Source organism: Myotis myotis, unplaced genomic scaffold, assembly GCF_014108235.1.
Source record: "Myotis myotis isolate mMyoMyo1 unplaced genomic scaffold, mMyoMyo1.p scaffold_m19_p_4, whole genome shotgun sequence".
In the NCBI taxonomy this organism is placed as follows: domain Eukaryota; kingdom Metazoa; phylum Chordata; class Mammalia; order Chiroptera; family Vespertilionidae; genus Myotis; species Myotis myotis.
The window spans coordinates 30,785,602-30,804,094 of record NW_023416346.1 but is presented as its reverse complement, the minus strand read 5'-3'; the positions used below and the strand labels follow the sequence as shown (position 1 = coordinate 30,804,094).

Below are 18,493 nucleotides of genomic sequence, written 5' to 3'. Positions count from 1 at the left end.
CTTTAGTCATAGTACTATTTAAGAACAAAAATGACTAACACAGTCACGATCTACTAAATCACTAAATGACATAAGAAGCCAGTTCTATATGCCAACCCATGCTGTCACCATTCTTCAGTATTAAGGAGTCTGATCTTCATTTATAATGTCTCTATGGGAAAATGTGTCATGGAGATGACAAATACCCACCTCACTTCACCACAGTGCTAATGAGGAGAGGGCATGTTCCACAGTTCTTTTAGAGGGAATAGAAGAGAAGTTGATAAACAAGGCAGCAGTTGAATCTTGCATAAGCCACATGTCTAAACTTCGAAGATTCCCTAAATACCAATGAATAGGAACTAAGAAAATGGTTTATGCAGAAGGTTCCTTCTTTTTACCTAAGTTGGTAACAGAACTGGTCCAAATATGGTCACAGAGTTTACAGTTTTAAGCTAAAAAGTAATTACATGGTTTTAACAAAGTCCTGTCTTCAGCAGTTGTATTGGAAGATACATTTTCATCTTCTTCATCTAGCTGTAGACTACCAGAAGACAAGCGAATTCTGGCCATGGGTGACCTCATTCCTTTACCATACAAAGAGTAACAGTCTGGTTTAAGAATCTCTGATTCAGAATCACTGGATTCATTAGCTACATACCTTTCTGCTGCTCCCTGATCCATTAGAACTGTTGGAAACTCCTGCTCTGCAAACATATGAGTAAATAGGTCAGCTTTACGACTCAGCGCAGGACAAGGCCCTAAAGGTCTAAATTCTGACCCAAAAGGAAAACGGATAGTTTTCATGTCTGATTGGCTGTGGGAGCGTTTAGGGGGTTGCTCTTGAATATTATATACAAATGCATCTTCTAAATCTGGGTCTTCTAGATCTACGTTTATGTTGCTCCTACCACTTGTCCTATCCATAGCTTCTTTGAGTCCTTGAAAGTCTTGCTGAAAGCTCTTCATTCTGATATTCCTTGGGCTTCTTTTGACTGGCTTCATTGCAGTGGGTTCTAGACAGCTGTCTAGCCTTTCCCTTTCCTCTACCATAATTGGAGACCGTCTGGGCACCTGGGGTGGTTTGTCCATATAAAAAAAGACTTGGGGAGGCATAATATCAACCTGCTGACCAGTACAAGGAATATACGGCACATCTGTGTATGTTAGCCTCTTTGCTGGACTCACTTTGCTTGCAAGGCCAGAAGATGTGTTCATGTGATTGTCAGCAAACTTACAGCTTGTTCGGAAGGAGCTTAGAGGACTTCTTTCCTCAAAGTAGTCTCTAGAATCAGTGTCAGGATCATGGTTAGTGTTAAAGACAGGATCAGTATAAAAAAAAGAGAAAGAGGAACTGCTTTGCGATTGATGTAACAATGTGGGATCTGCCTCTGGTTTGGAACGCTCCAGCTCTGCTGCAAATGTCACCTCTACTGCAGAGTTTCTCCTCCTACTGTCTAGCACAGGCTCAGATGCGTGCACTCCATTCACATTTCGGTAGTACCCACTGCCATATGCTAGTCTCAAATCTTCCACCTTGAGAGAAAGGACATGTTGGTAAAAGAAGGAAACAGTCATTTGGTTGGGTGGAATCAGGAATCTAAATTAGCCTTAAGTTTTGCAAAGGTGATTGGTCACAAAGTTATTTCAAATCATCTTCTATTCCAGGGTTGATAAATATATTCAGAAAGGGCAATAACTTGTACCATATCCCAATTCATCTGCAAAAAATACACATGACACTATCCTTTCTCAGTTCCATCCCACTCTCGGGCTCCAAGATCTCTATGTACTCAGCCAGCATTGTACTTCAAACAGTATGGTTTAGTACCTATATTAATGAGCCAGGAATTCTGACTTCTGTCCTGGCTCATTGCTGTGTGACCTTAGGCAAGTCTTCTAACCTCCCTGTTCCAGCCTCCTGCCTATTTTCTGTAAAATGCTGAGGAGGAGGCCTATGACTGGCATGAGAGGGTCATATATTACATGGTACCTTTCAACATTATACCTTTGTGATGCCTTTCAGATAAAAACTGTCTGTGATTTGAATGAAGACATAAGAGTTTATGAGACCTATAATTAATTTTTTGTGAGAGTAAAAGACAACATGGTTCATACTATAACACTCAAATGAAGCCATCATCTCAATTTCAGAATAACAGCACTTTGTTCTTAAATTGAGTTACAAAATTATACAGCAAAAGTACTTTAAAACTTTAACCCAACACCTTATAGCTTCCTCTGTGCCTAAGTTTTTATAGGTAATACAAAGCCATATATATTCATTTGACTACATTTTTCAACATGTTAGCATTGCATATGGCAATTTAAGCCAGATCCTTCCAGTCTATAAGATACACACCAGTGGTAGTGTACTAAATGTTCTTCTATTGGCTGGAAAGATGGAGCTGACAGACCTCCACAGGAGGCTAACCTACTCAAACACAGTAACTGGGAGATTCTGGCAGAATCAATTCTTGGAAGCTTTTGAAACAACACATTACACTTATCTTTAAAAAGGCATTTTCAGAACCTTACTTGTTTTGAGACATCAGAGAGGAGGTCTGGTGAGGACCTGCACTGTCGTTCATGGTACTGAGATGGGTAATGTTTCCTGAAATTACCAAATGAAGAATGTATTGAAATGGTGTTTATGTGAATATAGGATACATATAAATCTCTAAATTCAAGTCAAATTCAACGAGAGAGAGAGAGAGAGAGAGAGAGAGAGAGAGAGAGAGAGAGAGAGAGAGAGAGAACATTGTACCTTTCAAATGGCAAGCTCTTCAACCTCCCTTTCCCCCCATATTCCAAAAGCTGTCTTTGGGTTCTTCCACTATTACAAGAAAAAAGGTAAACATTTTATTAATGCTATTTGTAAGTGAATAGGCTACTAACATTCAAAAGCCTCATTAATTGTTGAAATATTAAGAGTCTGGATGACTAACATATGTCATGTATCTTTGACCAGCATATTAATGATAATACCCACTTAACTAACCAGCAGGCATAGAGCAACCTCAATTACTCAGATCCCAGAAAATTTTAAAAAGCCTCGGAACAGAGCTCTATAACAGTTGAAAATTCTGGCCTTGGAAACTAATATGCTTTCTTTTTATAGGCATTCTCTCTACTTCCAAATTTATAAGTGATTTCTAATGAGGCTATTTTACTGGTTTCCTAACCCATGACAGAAGAAAAACAACTAATTAAACAGTAGAAGAGGGTTGCTTCAGTCAGACATACACTAGCAAAAAAGCCAGCTGACTGCTGGAAGAAACACGAGTCAAAAAAGAAATCACAAGAATAATAAAACCCAACAATTCTGGGCCATTTATCACTGAGATATAGGGTCTGACATGTGTCCCCCACCCTGAGGCCATCACCTTACTACAGCTGCCTGCAGACGATAATAAGTGATATTTATAATTACTTAGGCCATTTAAAAAGGCAAAATATGATCAGTATCATCTGTTTAAGAAAATGGGAAATTATAGAATACATTTTGGAAAGATTCCATCAAAAAAATATGTATGTTTTAAAAAATCTCAGCTCTTACTGGTGCAGGCCTCCACTATTTGAAAAAGACCTTATGGGAAGCATTTGATTAGTATATTTTTCTCTTAGCAAAGAGTTTTAAAAGGCTTTTCCTAAGAATTTCTAGTTTGGTGTCTTCAAGTAGAGACAAGATCTTATTTAGACGTTGCTTCAATTTCTCCAAGGTATTACCTGTAATAAGGAGCTTCTACTGCAATATTGCTCAAGCTTTTTAATCTCTTGGCCCCTTTCATGCTTACTCACACTATCTTTTGCCTAACCACCACCAAAAGAATGTTGTTGAGCTTTCTTTTCCATGACTTGCACATAAGTTGCATATAAGCAAAGCAATAGGTTCATTGATATTTTCTCAAACTGCATATGTCACCTCATCCTTGCAGAATTCTGATCAAACCCCTTAAGATGTTTCTCTCCCCCTGCCTCCCATTTAGAAAATACTGACTTAATATGTCACACAGAGAATGAGTAGTAAAGAGTATCATTGTTTAAGTGATTGAAATAAACTATTTATTGCTTCTAGAATTCAAACTTCTACTGCCTTCCATTTTATTGAAAATTTGTGTGTGTAGTTTGCCTATGTGTAATATTAAATTACCTATAGCGGAAACTGGAACCTTTGCTGCAGAGTAGGGTTTTGGGCTTTGATTTGGGCTCTTCAGAGAGTCTGAAGAAAGCATGGTATTCCACACAAGTCTTCCAGAAAGCCTTACAGATATCTCGGCTGGCCATGGTGAACTCCAAGGTGTCCTTGCACAACACCTGTATAAACCAAGTTCCATCAAGCAAAATAGCCTTCAAGATTATAAAGACCTTCAAATCCCAAAGCCTTCCAAACTATTGGTCCAGGTGCCCATGCAGCTTCTGGTTTTCCACTTGGCTCCCTATAAGCTTCACACCTATTGAAACCAAATTATTGGCAACCTTCCGAGGAACAGCCAGGGCCACTGCTCAAAAACAGAGCCTTCTCTAAGAACCAAATTTTACCTTGCACACCCCCCCCCCACACACCTCAAACATTTTTTCACCCCTTCTTTTCTGCCAGGAACATTTTTATGAAGTTGTAAATTAGGTTAAAATAAACATTAAAGAGTAACCTTTCAAGGTAACAAGAATTATAAATGACCAACAAGAAAGGGGAGTGGGTAGGAGATTTCCATATAGATGACAGGCTTTATAGTATGATTACATGTATATGAATCTTTTTAATATACCACCAGAAGCACTTCTTCCTCTCTAGGATGCCTTGTTCTATGATAGTTTGTATTTTTCATTTAGCATGTTCTAATCTGCTCTGGGAGAGGCTTAGCCTTTCAGACATAAAAGTTTTTTTCCATTCCTTTAATACACTATATATCCCCATTTTCCTATACATGTGTGTAGCCATATTTTCAGCAGCCCCCCAACTTTGATGGTGCCTCCCAGCTCTTATTTTTTTCCATGTTCCTATATACAACCCTGGGATTCTCCATGAGCTTCAAACTGGATACAGTCTCCTGATGATTCTATAAAAGGTTAAGATCCAGAGAATGAAGCCCAAACTACTGGATCTTCTGTAGGTCAAAATTTTTTTATGCATATTTGCTTTATCATAAAAGAACATCCTTTCTAGCACCTTTGTCTTACCCTGTACAATGCAGCCTTGACCAATAGTTGTTTCTCTTGCTTAATATACACCTAACCCCGACATCCTGCTTTTGTAAACTGTAGGTGTTCAATTATTTGGCATGTAGTAGGTGATCGATTATTTTTGCTTAAGGAAAGAAGATGAAAATATTTTATAAAATGGAGCAGAAAACAGAACAAATATGTCCATAGTTCTAGATCCGATCACATCTATTTGACTTATCAGATCCCTGAAAAATGGTTTCTAAGGAAACTTGTCTTTCATCCCAACTACTGCATTTTCCTATTACTTTATTCGTTCTAAATTGCCAATAGGATTTCTTTGTATTTTGCCTTTAGTAAAAATATGACTAAGTAAAGCTCTGGTTTATTTATGTAGAGTCAAAAGGGGGAGCACATCACCCCTCAGGGCCAGCTAGCTTTCACCACTCACATTCAAACTATTTGCAGAAACAACCAAGAAATCCCAGGTGAACAGAAAGTGATAGAATTTATTAGAAAGCTACTTACCAAGATGTTGGCATGAAGTTTGATGAGAAAATGCTTTCTCTTAAAACTCAACTTGCGGATTTTAGCCCAATTAAAAGTATTAATCTTTGTATTTCCCTATAATTAAATACACGGAAGATTTCAGGGAGATGAATATCAGCACAAGCTGGTTTGTAAGACAATGCAAACCTGTTAGAAAATGTATGTCATGAATGAGACTACCCTTGATCTATTTCTTACACAGACTGATCCTGCTGTACTTGATAGAAGCTATAGCCAATGAAGGCATTACAGGTGGGACACAAGCCCTTTTCACATGTTACTTAGCACCCCATACTTCTAGCACAAAGCACATCATGTTCACTTATAATTACTTGCTTCATTATCTGTCTTCCATCTATTAGAATGCAAGTTCCACAAGGTCAGAATCATTACTATTTACTTCTGTAGCTCTAGTCCCTGGAACAGAGTGAATGCACAATAAATATATTGATAGAAGGATGAATAAATAGATTGCTTCCCAACTCCATAAATACACTCAAATCCATTTAATTTTATAGTTAAAACATGTGAATTTTGTTGTATGAAAATTATATATTGATAAAGACAGGGTGGTTTTTTGTGTTTTTTTTTAAGAAAGAATAATTCAATGAAGAACACACGGAAGGTATTCAATACTAAGTATTATTTGACTGGATTTGAGTAAGACAAAATAGACCAGCTATAGTGTTGCCGGTTATCCACAGAAGTATTCACACTGAAAGACATCACAACTAACACTACGGCCATGCACACCTATCCTCCCCATCTGCTCCTATACAATAGAAAATACCAAAGATCAGGGGTTAGAGTGGAATGGGTAAAATTCCTTCCTGGGTGAATAGGTATGCCTGTGATCCATTAGCCTTTTGCCCATCAATGTGACCCTTGTACTCTAAAGTTTACAACCAAATCAATGAGAAGGCAAAGATTCTTTTAGCTGAATCTGTGCCTGACCTGCTTTGTGACTTAATTCAGTGTCTAATTTGGTCCTTAGGGTCAGTAGGTCTGTGGTTAGCCCTTCCTCTCTCAAATGTTATTCATTCCCAAACCTTCCTAGGTATCTGCTTTTCATTTCTAAGTTTAGGCAAGTGTTCTTGAAGCTTAACATAGACCTAAATTCGTTGAATATTCACAGATGTGAGTAGACCTAATAGATTAAAAAATACGCTGAAAAAAATAGCTTTTGTCCAAGTTCTGTGGAGTGAGGATTAATGACAAAGAGAGCCATGAGTTTGTTTCTAAAAAACAAAGTTCTGGGTAAAGATGAGCCAGTAAACAGCAACAATTGCTGGCAGGACTGGGCACCAATTCCCTATTGGCTGACACTGGGTGCCTCCAATAAAACCAGTAACTGAATGAGAACACCACATTTTGGAACCTCTGAGTTGTTTTTGGTGAATTTGTCGCAGCCTAAGGTTTTAGGATGCCAATATTCATATTCTTTACTTAGAGTCTAAAAGTTCCAAAGACGCTCTTGACTTCCTCTCTCAACCATGCTGGCCTGATCTAATATGTGAGTTTCTCAGAATCAAAACAATCAAGTATAGACTGCAAATGGAAGCAAACCACATTGAAGGGAGAAGACTGACCCAAAACACTTCTAAGCATCACCTCTCTTTCTTACTGGTAGTAAGACTAAGGGGCTGGATCACCTTGGGAACAGACACTAAAATTTGAATCAAGATAACTCCCAAAGCTAAAGGACTTCAAAAGAAACAGTTGTTACCCGTAACACCAGTACTCCCATGTGAGCAACAGCCAGGTGGATTTGCATCCCTTCACCATCACTGGCGGGGTGAGGCCTGATGCCATACATATCCAACTTCCTTGCTATGTCCAGTAGCAGAATGTCAGATTCAGCTGGGCTCCTGCCACTGCAAGGGGAAAGAATTTATGAGCCTAATAAATGTGGCAAGAATGACAACTTCACCCTGAGAGCTCCATGACGAGTTCAGTGTTTTCTTAGGCCTCAAGCTTCTCTGACTGAGGGGTTTGCTTTTAAATCTGTTCTCAGCTGCAGTGCTCCCTGCTGGTGAAAACAGGTGCCAGTTAAAAGTACTTACATGTGCTTCTGATGAAAGTGCACGATCTTGCTCTCTAAACAGTCTTGGTTCGGTAAGTACCGGGTTTGTGACAGATGTTTCCTATCTGTTTCTTCACGAAAGTCTCCCAATTCTGCTGCATAATATAAAAGTGGCATTTTTTTCCACATTACCATTGAGGAGTTAAGCAATGGAGCACCCAGAAGACTCCCTGACCTCCCACAAATAGCCCTTTCTTTGCAGCCAATGCAGGCCGAGGCATCCCATCCCATGCTTTATGTCTATTTTTGGGGGGAGGCAGGGTGTATATCTGATTCTTTTTTCAAATCAGAAGCAGTGGGTTGTTATGAAGTCCCTGTATAATAACTCACAGGCTATAGGATCACAGATGAATATTTTATTTTCTTCTCCTACATTCTGTTTATGGTTTCTTTTACATCTGATCAATCCCTTTATGAGTTGAATTGTATCCCACCCCCCTCTCAAATTCATATGTTGATATGCCATTCCCCAGCACCTCAGAATGCAACTGTGTTGAGAGATGGGCTCTGTAAAGGAGTGATTTAAGTTAGATGAGGCAGATGTGTGTCCACTAATCCAATCTGACTTGTGTCCTTATAAAAAGAGGAAATTTAGTCACACAGAGAGACACCAGGAATGCAGGTGCACAGAGGGAAGACCAAGTAAGGATGCATCACGAGGGTAACAATCTGCAAGTCATGGAGAGAGGCTTCAGAAGAAACCAAAACTTCAGTCTTGGAATTCCAGGCTCCAGGCTGTGAGAAACTAAATTTCTGTCATTTAACCAAACTAGTCTCTGGTATTTTGTTATGGCAGTCCCAGCAAACTAATTCAGCCTCCTAACTATGATGTAAGCCAGTCACAGCAATCCGTTACTCTGGGAATCTAGTAAAACCGGAGCTATCTGTAATCCCCAGTAGATAAATCATACTGGGAATCATTCTAGCTTTTTCAATTCACTTGCAGTTTATCTCTGATCATAGTGCACTCTTTTCTAGATGTCTCCAGTTTATTGTTAGAAACTTATATTATAGCACTATGTCTACAAAGGCAATTGAGGTATATAGGACTATTTGCCCTGACAGTGAGTGGCTTCAAACTATTTTGCTTTTGAATTCTTGTGTCTTCTTTATAATTTTTATGCCTTCTCCCTCTCTGTCAGATTGATATGAATCACTTCCTGGTCATTGGCTTCAGACCTAAAGAGTTAGGTCTCCACTTGGTTCTAAACTGTGACTTCTAGCCAAACCAGTTTGGCTCAGTGGATAGAACATCGGCCTGCAGACTGAAGGGTCCCAGGGTTCGATTCCGGTCAAGGGCATGTACCTTGGTTGCGGGCACATCCCCACTGGGGGGCGTGCAGGAGGCAGCTGATCGATCTCTCTCATCGATGTTTCTAGCTCTCTATCCCTCTCCCTTCTTCTCTGTAAAAAATCAATAAAATATATTTTTAAAAAAATAAAAATAAATAAATAAATTGTGACTTCTAATCTGCCATAAAATGGGAACCCAAAACTAATCTTCCAAGTAAAATTCACATTGTAACATTTAAAAATTGGAATACAGATATTCAAACCTGTTAGCAGTTTATGAATTGTAAGAATAAATAGACTTTCCATGGAACCCTGTGGTGCTCTCCTATTTGATAAAATACATGGACATGGGGGCACCCATATTGGGTGCTAGGAAGTTATTATTTTCTTTTTTGTCTTGGCTTTCTATGGTGTTTTAGACAGAAGGCATACTCATTTTTAGACAGGTGAGGTATATGTGTATGTGTATTTCAAAATCACATTACAATGAAAATCCCTAACAAGTTTTTCAAAAGACCAAATCAATGACTTTATTTATTTATTGCCAAAACTGATAAATGTACAAATCTCTTTAAAAATCAATCAGGCACATATTGTCTTACTGAGTAATTATATCAAATATTCAAAAAAGATATAAATACCAATTCTTCACAATCTCTTCCAGAAAAATAAATGAATGCTTATTAACTCATTCTATGAGGCCAGTATTACTCTGATACCAAAACCAGGCAAAGGCATCACAAGAAAAACAAAAAAACTACACATAGATCAATAACTCTCATGGATACAGAGGCAAAAATCCTCAACAAAACATTAGTAAAATGATTAGCAACATATAAAAAAGATTGTAAAAAGATTGCACATCTTTACCAAGGGGGATTTATCCCAAGATTGCAAGATCAGTTCAACATGTGAAGATTAATTAATGTAACATACTATGTTAAAAGGATAAAGGACAAAAATACATTATCATTTTAATAGATGCAGTAAAAGCATTGGGCAAAATCCAACACCAATTCATGATTTAAAAAAAGTTCAACAAACAAGAAATAGAAGGGGGCTTCTTAAACCTGAAATAAGTTAACAATTAAAAATCTACAGCTAACATTATAATTACACTAAATGGTGTGAAAATGAATGCTCTCCTTTAAGACCAGGAACAAGACAAGGATGTCTACTCTTGAGACTTCTACCCAGCATTGTACTGGTGGATCTAGTCAGTGCAATCAGGCAACAAGAAGAAATAGAAAATATTTGTACTGAAAATAAAGAAATAAAACTGTCTTTACTTATTGTCAACATGGTCTTGTGTGTAGAAAATCCTAAAGAATCCACACAAAAATACCCTACTAGAACTAATGTATGAGTTCAGCAAGGTAGCAAAATAGAAGATCAATATACAAAACATCATTATATTTGCATATACTAGCAACCAACCAATTCAAAAAACGAAACTAGGAAAACAATGTCATTTACAATAACATATATAAAGAATAAAATACTTGGGAATAAATTTAACAAAATATGTATAAGATTTATATACTAAAAAGTACAAAACATTGCCAAGAGAAATTTCTAAGAGATCTGTATAAATTGAAAGACATTTCTGGTTCATGGATTAGAAGACTTGGCATTGTAAAAATTTTAATTCTTCCAAAATTGATGCACAAATTCAATGTAATCCCCACCAGCATTTTGTAGAAATTAGCAAATGATCTTAAAATTTACATGGAAATGCACAGGATGCAAAATAACAAAACAATTTTGTAAAAGAACAAAGCTGGAGGATGTACACATCCCCATTTCAAAGCTTAATACAAAGCTACAATAAATAAGATAGTATAGGAATGAATAAGAGAATAGGGCATATAAATAATACAGTATAGAACATATATATTAATGGGACATAGTTGAAAATCCAGAAATAAGCCCTTACATTTAATTGACAATTGGTTTTTGACAAAGTTGTCAAGACAATTTAATGGAAAAATAATAATAGTCTTTTCAACAAATAGGATGAATAGACATCCAAATGCAAAAAGAAAAAAAAATGAAGTTAGATTCCTATCTCTCAACATATACCATGTAAGCATACAAAAATAATTCAAAATAAATCATAGACCTAAATCTAAGAGGTAAACCTATAAAAGTTCTAGAAGAAAACTTAAGAGAAAATCTTTGTGACCTTAGGTTAGGCAAATGGTTCTTAGATATTACACCAAAAGCATGATCCATTAAAACATATTGAGAAAGTAGAATTCCATCGAAATTAAAAACTGTTCCACTAAAAAAGACAGCATCAAGAAAATGAAAAGTCAAGCCACAGACTGGGAGAAAATAGAAAATTACATATCATAAAGAATTTTAATCAGAATATATAAAAATCTTTTAAAATTCAATAAGAAGACAATCTATTTTAAAATGGGCAAAGATTTGAATAGACATATTAACAAAGGAAACAGGTATTGTTAATGAGCAGATGTAAAGATGCTCAACATCATTAGTCAATAAAAATGATAATTATAATTACAATGAGTTACCTCTTCATATCACTAGAATGGCAATAATAACAAAAAATAGACACCGCCAAGTGCTGAAGAAGATGTGGAGAAATTGGAAACCACATACATTTCTGATTATATTGTCATAATTTGAAGGACATTTTGGCAGTGTCTTAAAATGTTAATCATAAATTACTATAAGATGAAACAATCAATTGCACTCCCAGGAATCTACCCAAGAGAAATAAAAACATGTGTCCACATGAATGTTCAAAACATTATTCATATTAGTTAAACTACAAACAATCCAAATGTCCATGACCAGGTAAATAGATAAATAAAATGTGATATATCCATAAAATGAAATACTACTCAGCAATAGAAAGAAATAAACTGCTGTGATTCATGCTAGAACATACATGAATTTAAAAAACATTATGATAAAAGACAGATAAAAAAAGACTGCATATTTTATCATTCCAATTACATGAAATGTCCAGAAAAGGCAAATATATTTAAACATAAAGTAAGTTAGTGGTTGCAGAGGTTGAGCATGAGAACAATGAGTGAATGAAAATTGGCATGAGAGATCTCTTCTGTCATGATGGAAATGTTCTAAAACTAGATTGTGCTAATGGTTGCACAACTCTGTAAATTCAGAGTTGTAGGACCCTATATTGATCCTATGGGAAACATAAGAACACGTGAGACTGCTTGTTTTTCTCTCAGTGTAAGACTATGACAATCTAGGAAGAGATCTATGACATACAAATGAGTAAATATCATCAGTAACAGAAGGTAACAAATGTTATGAGCACCTTCACTGTTACCAGGCGGGTCCAAGCTACCATTATCCCTCTCTTCTGCAATAGTCTCTTATCTGGTTTCCCCACTTCCACCATTCCTTCACAAATTTCTGTTTTCTTTCCCTTTTTATTGAATAAATTTGACATGTAACATTGCATAAATTTAAGATGTACAGGCTATTACTTTCATATACTTATATATTGTAATATGATTGGTGTAGCAATATTATCACATTACATAATTATAGTACAATTTATGGTCTCTATTAATTATACTGTGTGTTAGAATTCTATGGCTTATTTACTACTCATTACAAGTTTCTATTTTTACCATAGCAGCCAAGATGATCTTGTTAAAATCTAGTTCACATCATTTCACTCCTCTGCTTTAATGCTTTGATGGCTTCCCATCTTAGAGTCATGTACTAGGTCTTAACATGCTTTTAAAGTACCCCATGATTATTCTCTCCCTCTCTCAGTTCCAGGCAGCCACAAAGTCTGCTTGATATTTCTTGAACATTCCAGCATGTTCCTTCCACCCGGTTTCTACATGGCTTCCTCTCTCACCTCCTTTAATTCTTTGTTCAACTGTCACCTTCATAGTGAATCCTATCCTGACCACTTTATTGAAAAAATCAGTACCCACCCCCAGATTTCCCCATCTCCTTTTCATACTTTATTTTCTCCTGCATTTTTATCACCTTTTAATATGCATAACATATTTCCTTATTTTGGTTATTGTCTGATTCTCTTCCACTGCCAAAATGTGAGTTCTACAAAGGCAAGAATTATTGTCTGCTTATTTTACTGCTATGTTCCCAGTGCCTCTAACAGTACCTGGCATGTAGTAGGTACTCAAGAAATTTTTGTTGAATAAATGACAAAGAAGAGTAAATAAAGGCATTCATAAAAATGAGGCTTCGTTTGAAATGTACAGATTGTGTTTGGGAGGGAGTGTCTGGCTAGAGCCAGAAAGTTGTGTAAGAGAGACTTAAGTGATGAGGTCAGAATGTGGAGGTTCTTGAATGTGTAGAACATAAATATTGGATGAATTAATAAATTAGCAAATGACTGAGAAATCTGGTTGTGTTCTGCTTACTGCCTAAGCATCCAGTGAAATTGTCTGACATGGATGGATTGTAAAGAGCTGACTCCTTGAAACTTTAGCCTTTTTCTATGGAAACAGCATCTATTGACAAAAGCTGAAGTGTTCCATGCTATGCCTGAAATGGCCACTAGGGAATGCCCAAATCTATAATGCTGCACCATTAAGAATGACACTGGGCTCCCCCATTAGAGGCTGTCACTGAGCTTCAATCCCCTGATTGCTACCTTAATAGTTAATGGAGAAGGATGTCTCTCAACATTGTTTTCCCTATTTGCCTTACCCTGTGACCCCCGCCAAGCAAAGCACAATAGTGAACATACTGTTAGTGTCCTTGACATTCAAGGCCTTTTCTGCCACCTCTCCTAAACAGGCCCTATGCTTGAGCTTTACTTGAGTTGCATCCTCTATATACATGACTTCTTGTCCTACTACCATTTTTTCCATGCTCTTTCCTCTTCCTATTACTACCTATCCAATACCTATGTGTCCCTTTAAGAACCAGCACAAAAGCCACGTCCTCTATAAGCCTTCCCTGATTACTATTGCCCTCACTGCTCACTGCCTTCCTGAGATCCTGGGGCTGTCATTACCTATCCCAGTCAGAAGTCACTGACTGATAAATACTGATTCAGAAACTGTCCCTATCCAAGCACTTCATTTTGAAGTTCCCAGTGAGAACAGAAATCTACCCATTATGGACTGTCATGATGTAAGGGATAGAGGCAAACAGATGAACTTCTGAAACAAACAAAAAATGAATGTATGATCCTGCAGGAATGGTAAGGAACAGACTATTCTTGGAAGGCCTCTCTCAAAGAGAAAGCACATCCAGCCCTAGAAGAAGAAATGCTATCTCTAGTTGCCTCAACCCTGCCCTCCTCCTATTCTGAGCAGCCTGGTCTGCCCAGATTCACCCACTCCCAAGCATGCCCCTCACTGTTTCCCAGGCTCTTTCTCCCTGCCTTCATTATTCAGCCTAATCCAACTACTTAGCTGCTAGTGGATGGAGAGCTCTAACATGCCTGGGGCCTTTTTCCTTTTTAGCCTCTCTCTACCTGATATACTCTGTGCTTTGTTCTCTGTAATCATGATACAGAGCAACACAGAAATCACATCAGACCTGACAATGTGCCACAGAAAGCACATAGCAGAAATGTATCCTGGGGCAAGCAGAGAGAGTGGGGCCTGCCTGGCAAAGTCCATGCCTGGATTAGTCCAAACCAGTTCCTGGACAGTAAGCCCCAGGCAGTGGGAGGGGAAAGTTAGACCCAGACAGAAGAAAATCAGCCTTTACTTTTAATCTACATAAACACAACCACTTTGTGACAACATAATTTTGTCACTATTTTAAACTCTAAGAATCTCAGGCATAGTCAGGTGAGAGGACTTTACCCAAGGCTACATACAACAGTTACAATGTAGTAGAGACAGTATTTGAATCTAAATTTCCATGACTACAATGACAGCCTCTTTCTACTGGATCATGCTGTTTTCATATATTTTATCTAGGCTTTCTCTCCTAACATAATGGTGGGCAGGCTGAGGGTGCTCAGCTCCTTTGCTTGGTTCTCTGCCTGGTTGATATGCCTCAAAGCCAACATTTGCTACTTACATTGTAAGATGTGAGATACCATCAACGCTGTACAGTTGTCACTGCATGGAAGCCTTCCTAGAGCCAAATCCTTCTTTATTTGAAGAGTAAAAAGATACCTGCAAGGAAGTTGGGGGGAAATCTCTTGAGAAAGAAACAAACAAAAAAGAAGCATATCCCTTCTCCCAGATCCAAAATGTTTCAAGAATGAAACGGCACCCCCAGTCAGTAGGATGTTTTTGAGGGTGGTGAATAATGCACAGGCTTTGCTTCAGCCCCAAACCAGTACTAGACCACAACTTGGTTGATCCAGCACTTTGGCAGGACTAACAGCCATTAGGAATCACCCTAGCCAAATCCTCCTGCCAACTTGAAGGAGTTGGCCAATCATCCTCTGGTGGTTTCTGCCACGTAGCAAAGCCACATACCCAGCCAGAGAGAAAGGGAAATTCAGCAAGAATCAGCCTGCTCAGGAAGCCAGTACTGCTCTGTTTACAAAATACAATCAAGCACTCACTATCAAAACTATTTAAGCGGTTGGCAGGGCAATCACCCCATTTCACAATTATGAGAAGACAGAGACTAGGTGATATGGGCAAGGTTAAATCACCCAAAGATAGTGAAACTGAGTTTTGTGGCCAGAACTCAGATTTGCCACTGAATTTAGGCCTCCTCCTATTCTAAAGATCATGTTTCAGAAATCAAAGACTTGAGACCACTCTTTTGCTCTGTGCAGAGTGCTGGGCTGGATCACCTTCTCTGTGTCACCACAGCCAAGGTAGCACTCTGCACAGAGCAGGTATGGAATTACTATATACCGAATGGAAGGAAGACAAACTGCCCTTTTTCCACCAACAGATCATCGGGGACCCATAAAGTGCTGGTTGGTACCCAGAGCTTTGCCAAACAGATAGCATTTGTCTCACACTTTTAAGCCATTATCAAAGGAGAATCAACTTTTGAAAAGATGTATATAATTAAGATTCTACCACTGATTGCTTTATCTCATAGTCCAAAATTGGTTCCAATATTTTATTTTATACATTAAAACATTTATTGTATCTGCTGTGGGCATTTCCCTTTATTTATATAAAGTTCTGCCTGGACTTTTATTTAAAACCAATTAAGCCTTGAAGGCAATGTGGAGAATCAAAATTAATTTCAGGTGATAGATGACAACTCCGATTAGAAAACATACAAGTAAATTAGCAGGTAATTATTCAATTTACAAAAGCATTTGATATTATAATCTTTCCTACTGTGTGCTCCCCAAATGAGTTAGAGATGATTTGATTAGAAATTATTATTTGCACACAAGTGTCAGAAACTTATGTATTGGACCTAAACAAAGCATCCTTATCAAGTCATTTATAGTTAAGTATTCTTAGATGGACCAATGAGGATAAAATAAAGGAATTCTAACTTTTGTCACTGCCTGATTTCAAATATAGATGTAAATACAACCATCAGCCTCAATTGCTAAAGGGAAAGTGAATTTCATTTTGCTCCTAGCAAGAAAAAAAATGAAACTTCTTGTCATTTGACACGTTCATTGCTGTTAAGAAGGCAGCTGTCTGCTACAAATACCAAATCCTTGCTCTGAACAGCTGATGAATCATTTATCATCACATTGATTTTCTCATTCTTTTTTGGTGGGGCGGAGAAAGTTTATCTCCATCAAAACTGTTCACAATTTGAGACTCAACTGAAATAGGTTATGGGCTGGCAAATGCAAATTAATATAGTTACCAAGAAATCAAGTTATCTAGGAAAGTGGCCTACAACTCACAAATGTGGAGAGAATTAGGAGAGAGAAAGAGAGAGAGAGAGAGAGAGAGAGAGAGAGAGAGAGAGAGAGAGAGAGAGAGAGACTGATTTGTGAAAGGTGACTTCTGCAAAGACCCCTCATAAAAGAAGCATCCCTGTATAAAAGGGGTGAAACAGAGAATTCAGGGAGAATAACTGCCAACTAAGTCACTCTAGCTCCCAGGACCTGTTCCTCATCTGTAAACAAAGAGGACTGGACTAGATTATCTCAAATATCAGTTATATCACTTCTACATGTAGAAGTCTAAGGTCTGGAAAGCAGAGTAAGGTTTTGGGAAGTGTTATGTTGAAAATGTATCTTTGAAGAAGTAGATTTACATTATAATTTTAAATAAGTACTGCACTTTTTAAAATGTTTTAGCCCTGGGCCGGGTGGCTCAGTCAGTAGGACTGGGTTGGGTTCATTTCCAAGTCAGGGCACATGCCTAGGTTGCAGGTTCAATCCCTCGCCCCAGTTGGGAGCTGTCAGGAGGCAACTGATCAATACTTCTCTCTCATATTGATATTTCTCCTTCCCTTTCTCTCCTTCTCTCCCTTCTCCTCCTCCTAAAATTCAATGATAATGTTCTTGGGTGAGGAAATAAATAAATAAAAAATAAATAAACAAACAAATAAAATGTTTTATACGTTTTAACTTTTTAATTTTATAAGTAAAAATATTTTACTTTTATAAAGTTTAAAAATTTATCATTATAAATTATAAGTGAATTATAGTAAAATTTTAATAATATTTAATTATTAAATAATTATAATAAAATTGCCAATAATGTATATTAAACATTATAAATAATTTATAAAAATGTATACTTTTTACGTTTTAAATTTTTTATAAGTATATATCATCATTTTCTACCTATGGGACACACACACACACACACACACACACACACACACACACTTTTTAATATCCATGAAATCAGCTGGCATTACACTTGTGCTGTCAAGCTGCCTTCTGATTTGAGCACAGATGCAATGAAGGCAAGCACTCTGTTGCAGCAGTTAATGGCATAACCCGCAAGTGGGCACCCATGCTAGCTACCACCTCTAGAACACCCCCCTTCTCTGTGAAGTCCCCACACTTTGGAAGAATAACATTTTGGGTACTAGCCAAGCCCTTCTTCTCTCCAGCTCCTCACCATCTTCCAGAGAGTGACATTGAGAGCCAAGCCATCCAAAGACAATAAGCCCATTCCCTGGTAAATGGAGAATAATAATTCTTAAGTAACATCATACAGCAGACACACAGGTAAGTACTAACCTTGTAAGCTCTTCTTGTAGATGTCCAGGGTCCACTGGGAAAAATTTCACCGTAAATTTGAAAACAACCTCCTTAGGATCTTAAAACACAATATCTCCATAAGTTTTATTTACATGTCCATCACAACAGTTATAAGTGTTTACATATATATATATACATATATATATATATATATATATATATATATATATATATATATATATATTCCCCTCTATCTTCCCTCCTCTCCCCATCACTCCCTCACAGACATTTAATTTTTCACATTTGTAAGATGCTGCTATTTCTCTATTGTGCCTCTATGTGAATAGCAATTAAGAATGTTCTCCTGACCCTCT

At 37.4% G+C, this 18,493-nt stretch overlaps 1 protein-coding gene across 1 annotated transcript in view; it reads right to left on the bottom strand.

Moving 5' to 3' along the window:
- Positions 1 to 335: 335 nt before the first annotated feature.
- Positions 336 to 18,493, bottom strand: part of FRMD7 (FERM domain containing 7) — a 39,198-nt gene continuing 21,040 nt past the window's right edge. The window contains exons 4-12 of the mRNA XM_036305737.1: positions 18,159 to 18,237; positions 15,095 to 15,192; positions 7,755 to 7,869; positions 7,418 to 7,565; positions 5,671 to 5,766; positions 4,133 to 4,296; positions 2,747 to 2,815; positions 2,518 to 2,593; positions 336 to 1,515 (exon numbers count right to left, since the gene is read on the bottom strand). Of these exons, the coding sequence (XP_036161630.1) occupies positions 430 to 1,515; positions 2,518 to 2,593; positions 2,747 to 2,815; positions 4,133 to 4,296; positions 5,671 to 5,766; positions 7,418 to 7,565; positions 7,755 to 7,869; positions 15,095 to 15,192; positions 18,159 to 18,237 (1,931 nt within the window). The 3' untranslated portion in view covers positions 336 to 429. The remainder of the gene's footprint in view (positions 1,516 to 2,517; positions 2,594 to 2,746; positions 2,816 to 4,132; positions 4,297 to 5,670; positions 5,767 to 7,417; positions 7,566 to 7,754; positions 7,870 to 15,094; positions 15,193 to 18,158; positions 18,238 to 18,493) is intronic.